This window comes from Acomys russatus, chromosome 5, assembly GCF_903995435.1.
Source record: "Acomys russatus chromosome 5, mAcoRus1.1, whole genome shotgun sequence".
NCBI lineage: Eukaryota > Metazoa > Chordata > Mammalia > Rodentia > Muridae > Acomys > Acomys russatus.
In genome coordinates, this window is record NC_067141.1 from 28,851,969 (window position 1) to 28,866,889 (window position 14,921).

At 53.7% G+C, this 14,921-nt stretch overlaps 1 protein-coding gene across 7 annotated transcripts in view; it reads left to right on the forward strand.

Annotated features, from left to right (window-relative positions):
- Nrxn2 (neurexin 2) overlaps positions 1-14,921 on the forward strand; it is a 113,742-nt gene that overhangs the window by 97,670 nt on the left and 1,151 nt on the right. For all 7 annotated transcript variants that reach the window (XM_051145984.1, XM_051145977.1, XM_051145978.1 and 4 more), the window contains 2 exons: positions 104-429; positions 2,439-2,517. In XM_051145984.1, the coding sequence (XP_051001941.1) occupies positions 104-429; positions 2,439-2,517 (405 nt within the window). The remainder of the gene's footprint in view (positions 1-103; positions 430-2,438; positions 2,518-14,921) is intronic.

Genomic DNA, 14,921 nt, shown 5'->3' on the forward strand with positions numbered 1-14,921 from the left:
ACTCTCCTCCCCTTCTTCTCTCCACTCTCCGATCCCTTCCCGATCTCCCCTGGACTGCCCGCCTCTCCTCCGTCCGCCCCTTTCACCCCACCCCAACCCTCAGGACGCCAGCTGACCATCTTCAACAGCCAGGCTGCCATCAAGATTGGGGGCCGGGATCAGGGCCGCCCCTTCCAGGGCCAGGTGTCCGGCCTCTATTACAATGGGCTCAAGGTACTGGCGCTGGCCGCCGAGAGCGACCCCAATGTGCGGACCGAAGGCCACCTACGCCTAGTAGGGGAGGGGCCATCCGTGTTGCTCAGTGCGGAGACCACTGCCACCACCCTGCTGGCTGACATGGCCACCACCATCATGGAGACCACCACCACCATGGCCACCACCACTACTCGCCGGGGCCGCTCCCCCACAATGAGGGACAGCACCACCCAGGTGAGACCCTTTCTATGTCTGGGAGGGTCCAGGGGGCTTTGGAGTCGGGAGTGGTTGGTTCTGGAGACAGCTGTTTCTCACCTTGTTGTCATGGTGATGATTTAGGAGAGGAAGGCCTTCACATAGTGATCAGGGATATTGACTGTGTCAGGGTGACCACTGTTTCTAGGGGATCCAGAGTTGAGGGCAGTTGACTGGAGAAGCCCTGCCACCCTCCTCAGGAGAAGGGAAGTCTGCATGAAGACTGAGGGAGTGGCGAAGAAGGTGGCTGTGCTAGGGCTTAGTGGACCAACTGGTGGCCAACTAGTGGCATCTTGGGAAGAGATGACATACTGGAGTGGTGACTTGCAGTCTTCCAGGGTGGGCAGCCCCTCTCCAGAGGCTGGTAGAGGCAAGGGACAGCCCCTCCCTCTGCTGACGATGCTTTTGGGTGAGAGGTCAGGCTTGTAAGTCCTCAGTCTTTGCATAGCTTCTGCATGTGACTCTGGGCAAGCACTCAGTACCACAGCTCGGCAGGCCTCAGCCTTGGCCCTTGAGCGTGTGCTCTGAGTGGCGGTACAGAGTTCCCTGTGGATTATCACTCCACCATCTACCAGCTCAGGGGCTCCCTGGATCTGGTGAGTCTAGTGGGGGGCCACAGCTGAAAAACAAAGCTCCAAGGAGCAGGCAGGCCTGGCTTTCTGAGTAGTCACTGGGCTGCACGGCAGCTAGATTCCCTAATTGTCACCAGTGCCTGTTGTGTCAGCGCCAGTACTGGTTATGAAGACCTGGCTGGGCCACCTCAGCCCTACAGTGCTTCTGTGTCCCTTCCCCCAGTGGCTGTTGAGCCTGAAGGCCCAGAGGAATCTTGGGGGAATCCATGAAGACATGTCTTTCCTCCACACCAGTCTGTCTTCTACTTCTCTGAGCTCGGCTTCTGCACTCTGGGCTCTTCTTTCTTGCCAGTCTGTCCTGCAGGGATCCTGAGGCTGGGCTGACTAGGAGAGAGACAAGAGATAAGCCCCCCTCTCTATCTCAAATGTCTAGGAATCTGGGAGATCTGGATACCCAGAGGCTTTCCTCTGGAGAGTGGGGAACCGTGAGAGGAAGGCCTGACCTCACCTAGGCTGCCTTCCTACCCACCGACGTCCTGTCCTCTAATCGCATCAAGTCTTAGTAGAAGAGGGTAGGCAGACCAGCCAGGTGGGCAAAAGAATGGATGGCCCAGGGAGATACTGGGTTGGGTGGAAAAGAGGGGGGGTCAAGGATATGGAAGAGAGGACGAGTCTATGGCTTTGTCCTTGGACAAGGGCTGTTGGGCTTGAAGTGGAACCTAGGGAGCAGCAGGTTGGGACCCTCTCACCCTGGCATCCTTGGCCTCCCCCACTGGCTCACTCCTAATCTACAGACTCCCAGCTCCCCTTACTCCATGGGCCTTGGGTCTCCCTCCATGGCTTTCTTTCCTAACCCTGCTGAACTTCCCCTCCCCCTCCCCCAGGCTCCCACATCTCAGGGATCCTCTTTCTTTGCAATCAGGAGAAGAGAAAATGCTGACAAAGTCGACTCCTGTTGTCATGGCAACCATAGCCCTAATTATTGTGCGGAGCCTGGTTCTCTCTGTGGAAGGGGGTTGGGAAAGATGAGAGGTGATGGTCTGGGGAAGCTGGGGATAGGAAACCCTGCAGACCCTGTCCCCGTCTCCCTGTGTCCTGAGCCTACTCCATCCCCCTGGTATACACACACCTTGCAGCCCAGGGTTGGCATCTCATCCCCTGGTTCCCCAGTGTAAAGGGCTCAGCACATGTTGTCTTGTCTTTGGGAGCCATGGGAACCGCAGGGCCGGCTATGTCTAGTATCCTTTAGCATGGAAAATTGAAAGACCAAATTACCCAACAAACGATGAGGGGGCTGGGCTTGGGCCTGTCTTCTGTGCTGTCCCACACCTCGGGAAGCAGCCATGGGATCTGTTCACCTACTGGAACCCTCTCTTTCCCTACTCCTCCTCCCGCTGCCCCTCACCCCGACCCCAGAACACAGATGACCTCCTGGTGGCCTCAGCTGAGTGTCCAAGCGATGATGAGGATCTGGAGGAGTGTGAGCCTAGTACTGGTGAGTGCCTTTCCCCCCTCCCCTGCCCCGGGCCCTTCGACGCTGCTGGGGAGGGGGGCGACTCTCTGCCACCTGGCCCCAGCCCAGGGTGTGCTGCAGACTTTATTCTCTCCTGCAGTCCCTTTGTGACTTAGAAGACCCCAGGTCCCTCACGTGCCCTCTGACAAGGTGCCTTTCGGTGTCCCATCCTTGGAGATAGTGAGGTCTTTAGCCTGGGCTCCTAAGGGAGGATAGCCAAGAGGAACTGGGAGAAGAGGGAGATGTGGTTGTAGAAACGTGAGGAACTGCCCCTCTCAGGAGTCCTGGATTGGGAGGTGAAGAACTACAATTCCCATCAGCCCTCAGGTCCAGAACTACAACTCCCATCAGCCCTGAAGTCTGGCACTCCCTTGGCCTCCTACTCAGCCTCAGGGATTTATCTGGTGTTCTTGAAAGGATCCCCAGCATGCCAGGTCAAGGAGGGCAGTTGCTACATGGAAGCTTTGTATCTGGGTAGAGGTGTCCCTCAGGCCAGACATGTAGTTCCTTAGGGGAGAGCTTAGCTTGAGAGTGGCTGTAGAAGAAGCTGTGGGGAAGGGCTTCCTGAGTAATGGTGACACAGGGACTCTGCTTAATGTTGCAGGCTGGAGCCAAGGCAACAAATACAGGGCAAGTTGGAGGGGGTGGGGGTGAGCTTTGCGTGCTAGCTGAGAGCATGAGAGTGAGGTGACCCAGTGATTGCTGGGCTGCTCTTCTGAGCAGGTTGACAGTGGCTGCCAAGAACAGTGGGAGGTGGTCACTGAGGCCTGATTAGCAGGACTGGAAAAAGGACTGGATGTGGCTGGCGGGAACTCCCAGGAGGGGAACATAGGCCTTGGATGACACCTGGGTGAACTCATAGGAGCAGAGGGGCCGTCCACATCTCTTGCTTGGCTTCCCCGAGGCATCTCTCCATCACCTAGCCATGGTAGTACCTGAGCTGTGGGTTTCAGCAAGGCTTGGGAGTGGGGCAGGGTGGGGGGGAGACCAAGTGCATGAAGGACGGAGAAGGGCTGTGAGTCTGACCTGAGGTCAGGCACCTGGAGGGCCTACCATCCCCAAAAGAGACACTGAAGCCTAGGGTGGCCTGCCACCCCAGACAGAGTGTGGGTAGGTAGGGTAGAACCACAGACCAGAGGAAGCCCCCATACCCAGAGTTTGATGCTGCTGCCTCTATCCCTCTTCTCCTCAGTGGTCAAGAACTTAGTGAGGTGGGTCTGTGGTTCTGTGGTCCTGGGCCAAGGGGCATTCATGGGAGGTGCCAGCTGCTGGCCAGGAAAGACCTCTCTGTCCACAGCTCAGGGCCTGTGCTTCTGGGAACAGACGCTCTCCTCTGCAAGAGACCCCTCTGCCTGGAGCCACCCTGTTCCATCTCTGTATCCTGTAGCCCCACTACTGCTTTGGAAGGCTTTGGGCATGTGGCAGAGTCTGCCCATAGCACCTCTCAGTGCTGCGTAATCCACCCAAGCTGTGGGCAGCGGCTGGGGATTCCTAAGGGCTGCGATAGCCTCCAGCCAGGCTTACCATAAGGGGCTGCAAGGAATGGCCTGTGAGAACTCTGGGATGGGACTATGCTATGGGGAAGGGGTGCAGCCTCACTTCTCATTCTGGGACCTGCCTTTCCTCCACTCTGCAGAGCCTGAGCACACAGATGTGCTCTGCGCACACTAGGCTGTCCTAGGGCCATATTGGGAGGGTCTAGTGTCCCAGCCCAAGAGTCCATCTAGAAGCCTGGGCATGGCCTGCAGTGAGCTCTCTGGTACCCTATCCTGAGCCATTTCAGGCTTTCTTAGAATAAGAGGGTAAGGTGGACTGAAGTGGGTAGGTCAGCCACCCCCAAGTCAGGGCTCCCAGAGATCACTGGCCATTGTGCCATTCTTCTGTTAAAAAAAAAAAAAAAAGCTACCGTGTGAAGGGAGGATAATGGAGGTGGAGGAAGCCTGGAGGCCTGGAGGTCTGGAGACTCGGTTGGGAGGGCTGATGTCTGGCCCAGTTTTGAAAATAAGCCCTGGAGGCAGGGCAGAGTGGACCTTAGAGTGCCTGGGCTCACTTCAGTACACAGCTCCGAAATACCCACTGTCCTCATCTCCTCCTGGGAAACCAGGCAGGGATCATGATGCCTCCTGGGTACACAGACTGGCATGGACTGTGCTTCCCTGCCCCTCATCCTGGCATCTGTAGCTAGAGTCCACTTGGAGGCTCTAGGATAAGGAAACGTTCTCTAGCAGCACACCAGGCTCCTGTCAGAGGAGGAGGCAACCTGGCTAGTGGCAGGCTGGCTGCTGAGAGCCTGACCCTAGGGCGTCCACCCTCTGAACTTGCAGATCTTCCGTCCAGGGTGGCAGTGTGTGCCTAGGATCATCCCTGTTTGGTTTAACCACCTCCCCATCCCTTTCCTTCACTCCAAGCCCCTCCGCAGACATAGGCCTGTCGTGTAGCTCACATTTTACCGGAGGCTGGAGGTCCAGTCACACAGGGTATTGTTAGAATTCTCCCTAGTGGGAGTGCTTTTAAGGGACAAACACCTACAGTTGGTAATGTGACACACCACCCCTGCTGGCCCAGCTGTCCAGGCCCACACATTGTATTTCCAGCCTGGCCCCTGTAGGACTGTGGGCTTCGCACCCCAGAGACACATAGGAAGACTTAAATCCACAGAGGCGTACATCCATATGTAGACAAGTGTGCTCTTACCAGGGACACACATGTACACCCATGCATACACACTCGTACATTGCCTGGAAGCTCACATATTCCTACACACACACACACACACACACACACACACACACACACACACACACACGCACACACACAGGCACACACACACAGACCCCTAGAAGAGTGCATGCCATTTACACTCAGATCAATAGAGGCACACAGATGCTTAGACCCAAAAATTCACATGTGTGCCCAGATGCCCTGAATCTTATCTGCACACCTGTGAAATCCAGAGAATCACAAAGGCTTTCAGTCCATGATGCGTGCTGTGCACCAGATCCACTGAGTGTCTCATGCGCCTGCTTAGAGCTCCCAGAACACCTAGAGCTGCCTAGACTCACAGCTGCTCACCTGCACAACCCCCAGAGCGTCACACCTGTGTATATTGTGCTCAGCTGCACAAAGGCTCCTACATTCAGCACTTAACCTGCCCGGGCCCCTGCACACACCCAGGGCTATGTGGAAGTGCATGCTTAAACCCACAGAGGCAGCTCCCACATGCTCGCGTCTATTGACGCTCTGAGAAGAAAGTCTCCTCATATACATCGGGTGCTCTGGGCATGCACTGTGCATTCGGGGCTTTGTGTGTATGTATGCTCATCTGTGCTCAAGGCTTACGGAGGCACGTGCCTTGTGACATATTCCTGGATTCAGGGTTATATATCCATGCTCAGTTCACAAAGGCACACATCTGTGGACTGAGCCGCCTGTGTAACACTTGCTCACATATGAGCCCCCACATACACATTCAGCTCTCCAGATGTTCACGTGTTTCCTAGCCACAGATACACTGTTTGTGTTCAGGCAGGCACACGACTCACTCACACTCATAGAAGTGTGCACATACACATATCCATGGAAGTGCCCTTCATGTTTGTGCACAGTCTTATATTTCTGTCCATGTGTACTCACCAAGATGCACATGTCCCTCTATGGAGGGATGTGCTCATAGACCAGCTTGGTTGTCCCCACAAGGAGCCTCCTCACACTGAGGTGTGAGTATGTACTAGAACCAAAGGATCATGGGTACATGCTGTCAGATCCTAGAAGTCTTTGCATATGTATACATTTGCATATGTATGCAGGCCTCGTGGACCTGCACCCCTTCCACAATGTCTCCGTGAGAGGGGATCGTGAGAGGCACACTCATACATTCACACTCACACACATATTTATACTCAGACCCTGTGAAGCATATGCACACACACACACACACTCAGTTTCACAACAGAGACACTCTTGTTGATTCATAGAGAAGTTTGTCCACATTCATTCAGAGGAACATATGCGCAATGCATGTGCACATACACTCAGGGGCCTAAAACAGCCCATACAAATGCTCACAGACACAAGTGTAGCAGTGTGCTCAGTGGTACCCCTGCAGTGGCACACAGAAGGCATGTATTTATCTGCAGACCTGTAGGTCATGTGCACACTCAGATCCAGTGTCAGCTGTGTGTTCACTTTCAGGGGTATGTACACAGTTATTTAGACCCAAAAGGGCATACCCACATGCTCAGGGTCACCCAGTTTTGTAGAGACATACACACATGTGCTTAGGGGTGTAGGCCTTGGGGCATGGAAACACAAGCCTTCCTAGGCATGCAGGCTCATGGGTAGCCAGATGAACACCAGAATCAAGCGTTTACCATACATACACCCATCAAGCATGTTACCCACCCATAAATGAGAACTTCAAAGGCATATGAAGGCTTCATCCCACTGGCCCACACATTTGAGCAGATGCACAGAGGCATATGTTCGGATTCCTAGGAGCTTTCAGAGAGGCACTAGTTGCTGTAATGACACTCCACAACCTCTGTGGTTTAGCAGAGACCTGTAGCCTCTTTCCTGTGACTTCCTACGCTTCTGACTGGCGTGAGCTATCTAGTAATGACTCAGGGCCTGGGCTCCTTCCATCATGTGGCTGTGTCATCTTTAACTCATGACTTCTCAAGAATGAGCAAGGGGTCAGGAGCAGGTGGTTTCCATGGGATGGGTCCAGAGAGGCGCTTCCAGCCCACTTTGCATTCCAAACCACGAGCTCAGTCTTGGGACCATAGTGGGCTTCTGAGATGTTCGTGAGCCACCCCCTCACCACACTCCTGGCCAGAAGCTCAGGCTGATTTGGGGGCCAGCTAGGGAATGTTTTGCTTGGGTCTGGCCTGTCTAGTCACCAAAGATCTGTTTCATTTTAGCTTCTATCCTAGAAAGCCCCCTGCCACCACTCCAAAGATAACAAACACCTCATCCAAGGAGGTTGTTCCTTTTAAAGTAGTAGATGGTAGCTTGCCCCGATCCACCCAGACTTGCCTCCTCCGGTCTGCAGACTACGAACTGAAAAGATAATTTATCTTACTGTGCCCAGCACACCCTTGAGTGGTTCTGCAGAGGTAGTCCCTGTAACAAAAGCTCATGTACAGAAGAAAGGAGGTTGGGTGTAGTGACGAGTACGTGGGGAGTGGAGGCAACAGGATTGCAAGTTCAAGGCCAGCCTGTAGTATATAGCCAGACCGGACCACAAACTACCCCCCCAAAAGAGGTGAGGACAGGACAAGCTGAGCAGCACAGCACACGTGCCTGAGCATGGAGGAGGAGATTCAGCAGGTAGGCAGGCTTTGTGCCTGCAGTGGTAAGGACGGGATGCCCTGCTTCTGCCCCTGGGAAGGCCTTAGGCTGGGTAGAATGTTCCCATCCTAAGCCCCCTTGGCCCTTTCAGAAGTGGGTTTTGGGAGAAATGTTCTCTTTGGATGTGTACAGTGCAGACATCCCACAGTGGCTTGCACATCTTTGTGGTTTCAAGGCTTAGTCATGGCAGCCATACCACAGCCCTCTCCGAAGCCCCAGTCTCCACCTGTGTGACTTCTCTTATTTCTCTGCCTCTGCTCTCTTCATAGAGCCATGGCTGTCTTGAGGACCCTTTATTTATTTATTGTTAAATACCATACTTAAAAAACATATTTACTCTTATTTTATGTGCATTGGTCTTTTGCCTGCATGTATGTCTGTATGAGAGTGTCAGATCCTGGAGTTACAGAGAGCTGTGAGCTGCCATGTGGGTGCCGGGATTTGAACCTGGGCCCTCTGGAAAAGCCCTTAACTGCTGAGCCATCTCTTTAGCCCCCACCTTGAGGGCCTTTTATTTTAAATGGTAGGTGGGGAAACCACTCCTAAATCTGACCCTTGGGGAGAAAAAGACCCTCACTCAGTTGAGAAGGTCTCTCTCATTGACCCTTGAGGACCTTTCAGTTTTTACTCCTGTGTGAGGACTGGAAGCAATGGCTCTTCTGACGCCTGCAGGAATCACACGTCTTGTCTAGGTTGTTACTTTCCCTCCCTCCCTCCCTCCCGCCCTCCCTCCCTCCCGCCCTCCCTCCTTCCCTCCCTGCAAGAAAGACTATTCTTGCTTAAGTTTCTTTCGTTACGTGTTGCTAAAAGTGGAAAGCAAGAGCTGGCAATCCTGGCCCATGTCCCCACACCTTCCCTCAGCACTTCAGGTTCAGCAGGTTGGGACAAGCAATATTTGTACCCCTTTGCCACAGTGGCATGTGGGTCTTCATCCTTCCTACCTCCTAGCCTATCTTTGGATTGTCTCTTGAATGCCATGGCATTTTGTTATCATGACATACATTTCAGGTGCCAAAGCCTGTATAAAGCTAACATTTGTTCTCTGTAACAGATAAGCTCTGAATATTTTTTAAAATTTTAGTTTATTTTTAAAAAATTATTTGCTTTACATCCCAGTTGTGCTCCCCTCCATTTCCTCCTGGTCCCATCCTCCCTCTCTCCCCTCCCATTCTCCTCCCCTAGCCCTCCAAGAGGGGGAGCCCTTCTCCCCTACCAACTAACCCCAGACTACCAAGTCTCATCAGAACTGCCTGCATCCTCTTCCTCTGTGGCCTGGTAAGGCACCTCACTGGGGGGAAGTGATCAAAGCGCAAGCAGCAGAGTCCGTGGCAGGGACAGCTCCTGCTCCCCTTACTAGGGGACCCCTATGGAGACTGAGGTGTCTATTAAGCCTTGAATCTGAGTGGTTAGTACAGGAGAACTTTCTCACTGATGTGTACCCTCCCTGGCCTCTGCCCAGAGGCCATACTCGGGGTCCATCCACCCTCCATCTGTGGCACCTTCATTTTCAACGCAGCATGTGTAAGGTCACAGTTGGAGAAGAGTGTGGAAAACGGAACACAGGAGGCTGTTAGGGAGAAAGAACTGGACAGGGCCCAAGACTCAACAATTGAGCCACACCCAATTGCTAAGGATGCTGGGAAATGTAGTCTAGCTTGAAAGGTTCAGAAGGAACATATTTTATGGGGTAGTGTGCCGCTTGTGCTCAGAGTCATTGGTGTTTTGCTTGCATATTCTGAGGGATACATTCACACAGCATGTACACAAAGCCCATGCCTCAGGCTCATAGGCAGCAGACATGAGAGACCCATTCACACACACTGGCACACACGCAGACATCTCAGATCCGTGAAGGTTGATGTGTCTGGGAATTTATGCTCGTGGATGTAGAAACACAAACCTTCATAGGGAGTACGCATCTGAGTGTGTATGTGTGTGCGCGCGCGCACACACACACACACATACACACACACACAGGTGCACACAGCCTCCTGTTGAGTAGCTCATGATCTCTGACCCTGGAAGCCACTGTGGCCTTCGTGCTTGCCATGCTGGTGTTGCAGGTATGGAGGGACACCGTCCTCAGCCTACAGCCCACAGTGGCACACTTCTCTGCTCCAACAGGTGAGCAGGGATGAAATCCGGCCAGTGTCCTGTTCGCTGAGCAGTATATATCCTGGGCCCTGAGTTGGGCTATGTCCACCCAGAGCAGAGTGGCTTTTATGGATATTGTGGGCATGTGGCTTGCCAAGTCATGAACCTACAGGACTGTGTCCAGGTATAAGGGCTGCCTTTTCCCCTAATCCACTAAAATGCTGACCTTCTTGCCCCTGCTGGCTTGGGTGGGACCCTCAGCACTGGTGGATGGGCTCTCAGCAGCAGATGGCTTAGCCTGGGACACTCTGAACCTCAGTTCCAGATTCTCCCGAGGGGTAGACATGTCCTGACTGCATAGAAATTGGGGTTCATAAGTAGAGGGTTTTTTCCTTTTTAGACAGGGTCCCACATTGTAGCCCAAGCTGGCCTCAGACTCATGGACTCACGGTGATCCTCCTGCCTCAGGCCTCCTGAGTAATGGAATTAACAGGTATGAGCCACTGTGCAGAGCTTCATGGGTAGATAGATTTCTAGTTAAGGCGCCTGTGCTTGATGGATGAAAGCTCCCGCTTACTCGCTGTGAGTGCCCTAGAGAGGAAGAGCTGAGATGCCAGAGCTGCTTGGGAATTCTCTAGCGAATGGGCCTAATGTGCACTGAAATTCCATTTCCTTGGGGTAAGGAGAGCAGATGAATGCGCTGCATCACTGAGAAGCACACATCTGTATTTTGCACCTGCCACAGCTGCCAGGAGTGAGGGAGGGGCTAGAGGCAGCCTGGGGTCCTTGTTCGACCGAGTCTGATGGCTTCGGGGGTCACAGTCTCCCATCTGTCTCCCAGTGATACAGAGCTGATCACAGGACCTTCAACATCATGAGTTACCCTGAGTGTTCCCCCTACTCAAAAGTTCAGCTGGAGATCCAGCAGCAGGACCATCCCAGCCAAAAGCCTTTGAGGCATCCTCCCTTGCTCAGGCCCTGCGGACTCCTCCCCAGTATGGGTTTTCTAGATCCTTCCTGGACCAGTGCCCCAGGGAAGCCCATACATTGATGTAACTCCGGTGCCCCATAGTCTAGGCTAGGGTGGTGTGGGAAAGCCATGTGAGGTTCCCCATGGCTTATCACTTTGGGGGTGATTTGTGTGGGGGAGAATCAGGCACACACAGGAAGTTTATCAGAGAAAGATGCTGCTATGCAAAGAGAGCATTGGTGGAATCATGGGAGATGTGGCCACAAGCCATGGATAGGGAAATGCTAGAGAAGGCCCCCAAGGGAACGGGGACTGTGGGGGCTTGGGGGAGCTGAGACCTGAAGAAGGAGCCAGTGGGGCCTGGAGCAGGGAGATCTAGGGCAAATGGTTGTGGGAGCAGCACAGGCTGGGCAGAATGTGTGTAGTCCAGGCCTGAAGCCACCATCTGCCCTCACCCAGCTGGAGGCAACAGGTTGGTCAAGAGCCAAGATCTGTGTCCTGGTCACTCTGATGAGCTGTACTCCAGGGAAGAGTAACAGCACTTCACCGTGTCCCCTGTGATGGCCAGCTGGTTGAGGGTCATAAGCTAAGTTAGGGAGTGCTCTGACTCTGGAGTTCCTGAGGGCGCTGGTAACTCAGTCTAAGATGGAAAAGGTGGAAGGCAGGGCTGGTAGAGGGTGGAGGGCAGGGCTGCTGGAGGGTGGAGGGCAGGGCTGAGGACAGGGAGGAAGCATTGCCAGGCGTAGCTCTCAGCAGTGCCTGTTGTCCAAGATGGTGGAGCAGGAGGCTGTGTAAAACTCAGCCTGTGAAAGATGCTCCATGCTTCCCCATGTCCCTGGCCCGTCTCAGAGGGAATGCCGGGGACTTGCCGTTCACTTCCCCTCGAAGAGCAGAAGGACCTTAGCTCCCCGCCAGGCCTGCTGCTGGCTGCTAGCAAGATGGACAGATGGGACTTGGGCCTTGGGGCCTTCCCTGGCAGTAAGTCAAACTTGAGCCTCCAAGACAGAGTACTGAGACCATGGCAGAGGCACCAGGAGCAGAGGGCGTCTTCTGGAGTCAGTCCTGGAAAACGAAGCACTGGCCGGATTCTGCTCCTGTGTCAGCTACCTATAGGGAGCCTGTTCTGAATAGGAGGCAAAGGCCAGGAGACAGCAGGTAGCGTGGGTGAGCAGCGAGGACTGAGATGGACTCAGGGCTCATGCAAGGAGGAGAAAATGCTACGATTGGGCCCACGGTGTCCCCGCTTGAAGGGCCTCGAGCTTTCCTGTCGGCGCTGTGCAGGGATGGCAACATGAGGAATGGGAGGGTGCGCCATGTTCCCATACCGACTGGAGAGCGTCAGCCCAGGCCTTAGTCAGTCTGATGGTCAGCACTCTAGGGAATGGCCCTAGTGTGGGACTGGCACGTCTCTGGGTCTCCAGTGATGGCCAACTGCTTGAGGATCATAAGCCGGGTTAGGGTAAGCTTTGACCCTGGAGCCCCCACTGGCGGCTCAGTGTAGGATGGGAAAGGTGGAAGGCAGAGCTGGGAGACAGCAGGAGCAAGGCCAGGCCAGTGGATGGCAACGATGCACTGCCAGGCCTAACTGGGCAGGAAGTTCACTCTAAGTTTTATTTTCTTTGATTATTTGAGACAGAGTCTCACAGACCCTAGGCTGGTCAGAACTTGCTATGTAGCCGAAGATGACCTCAAACTCCTGCCTATAGCCCCCAAGTGCTGGATTCACAAGCATGTGCCACCTTGCATGACAACATTTTAGTTTTATGGATGAGGACTGGGGCCCAGTGGGGGTGGGGCTTGTCTACAGTCACATGGGAACTTGGCTGGCACACATGTCGCCTCCAGGCTGGATTCTCAGGTGAGCAGCCTTGCCAGCCTCTGGGAGGCATGCGGGTGATGATGGTCCAGGCTTTCCTGTCTCCTTTCCTGGCCTCTGGGAGTCATAGAAGGGAATGGCCAATTCATTCATTCACCTCACTTGGAAGTTCTGCCCTCTCCAGGCCTGGGTGCCCTCATCTACCAGAAGCTGCGATTGAAGGTTGAGGTGTGACTTAGTGGTAGAGCCAGGGTGCTTAGCCTGGCACTCACGAGGTCCTGGCTTCCATCAGCGGAATTGGTCATTCCCGGCTGCACAAAACATTCTCCGCTCTTGGTTCAACCTTCCATTGTGGCCAAGCCGGCAGAGGGCTAGGAACCCTTGGGCTTTAATCATTGCGGTGTAAGGGGGCCTGACGAGAAGTGCGCCTTGAGAATCTTGGTAAGGTTTCTCCTTCGGTGGCAAGGTTTTGCTGTGGCCTCCGTGTGAGACTGACGGGGTGGGCAGACTTGGCCTAGCTGGCAGATTGGCTAGTGGAAGCCCTGGCATGATTACCACAGACGGGTGGAGGATTGTGAGTGCGGGCACCAAGTGAAGTACTCAGGTAGGGATGGGGCAGAGGCTGAACTGGAGTTAGAGCCAGAGAGGAAATCGTCAACTCCAGTACTGAAAGGGCCAGAGGCAACCGAAACCAGCGTTTGAGCCCTCCTTCCCGCCTAGAACTTTATTCAGCTTCTATCTGCCAGAGGCTTGCTGCGCTTTGGTTAGTGAAGAGGCTCAGGGGGCTGATGGGAGTTGTAGTTGTTGACCCAGAGACTGATGGGAGGTGTAATTCATGCCCCCTTAAGGGCTAAAGGGAGCTACAGTTCTTGCCCACAGGGAGCTGATGGGAATTGCAGTTTCTGCCCAGGGCACTATTATCAGACTAAAAGGGAAGACTTACCCACTCCCTACCACAAGACTTTTCCAATTAGTTATCCCTGGGCCCTGTTTTAGCTAGCGTGTCCCTCCCAGATGGCTGTGTATATATTTTCTTTTTTTGCTTTCTCCTTCTTTCCGTTGTTTTATTGTTTTAACAATAATAAGAGGGCCAGAGGCAGTCATAACCTGTCCAGGTTCTGGCGGTCCATGGGGGTTCTGGGGAGGGGGTGGGGGGAAGTCAGTGGGGGTCAGAGGTGGAGGGTGAAGAAAGTGGAGAGTTAGGGTTAGCTCAGGAATCACGTGACATCCGCCCCACCTTACTCTTAGAACCCCCCCCCCCCCCCCCGCACTCATTCCCAGTCCTCCTACCTCCATGCATCCTCCGATCACCACCTCCCAGAATCCTATGGGACAAGACCCAGCCAGCTCCAGTGTGTCTGATCCTTCCTGCCCACTGTTCCACACGTGCCTCCCCGTTCAGCCTCCCCTCCCATGGCCCGCCCACTCCCCAAGAGCTCACACCCACGCAGGCCTGCCACCATCCCTCCTTTCCGTGGCCTCTCCACTGACCCTTCCTGTTCCTACGTTGTCACTCAGTGGTGCCACTTTCCCAGACCCAGCTCCCACTGTGCAAATTTCAGCCTCGTGTTCAGTGAGGGGGAAGAGGGCTCAAGAGAGGGAGGAGCGTGAGCGTTCTGAGGAAGCTAGGCTGTCTAGGGAGTAAATCAGGGAGGGAGATGCCAACAGATAGAACGTTGTACGGAAAAGTTGTTTTTTCTTATTTTTTTTCGGGAGAACCCGCTTACACAGCTCTGTTTGTAATTTTTTTCTTCATGCTAAAATCACACGGCCTATTTGTTGATGTAAGTTGCCTGAATTCCGTGGTATGCTATCTTCTTTTTTAAAAAAAAAAGAAAAAAAAAAAAAAAAAAAAGCAAAAGAAATATATATAAAAAAACCCTAAAAGATATTGTTGTTAGGTTTGTTTAAATGCTGCTGTTGTATGTTTTTAAAGCCTTAAACCAGTAGAAAAAAAAATTCTGTTTCTTTTCAATTTCCTTTCCTTTCTGTTCCTTTTGGTTTCTTAAGACGAAACAAAAAGACCAAAACCCAGAGTCACAGAGCCCGCGCGTGGGGTGCCCAGGGCATCCGAGCCGCAGCCCGCTTAAAGCGCAGGCGCTGGCCGGCTGGCGGGCGGGCCCGGCCCGCGCTAGTCTCCGCCAAAGCCAATTGAAC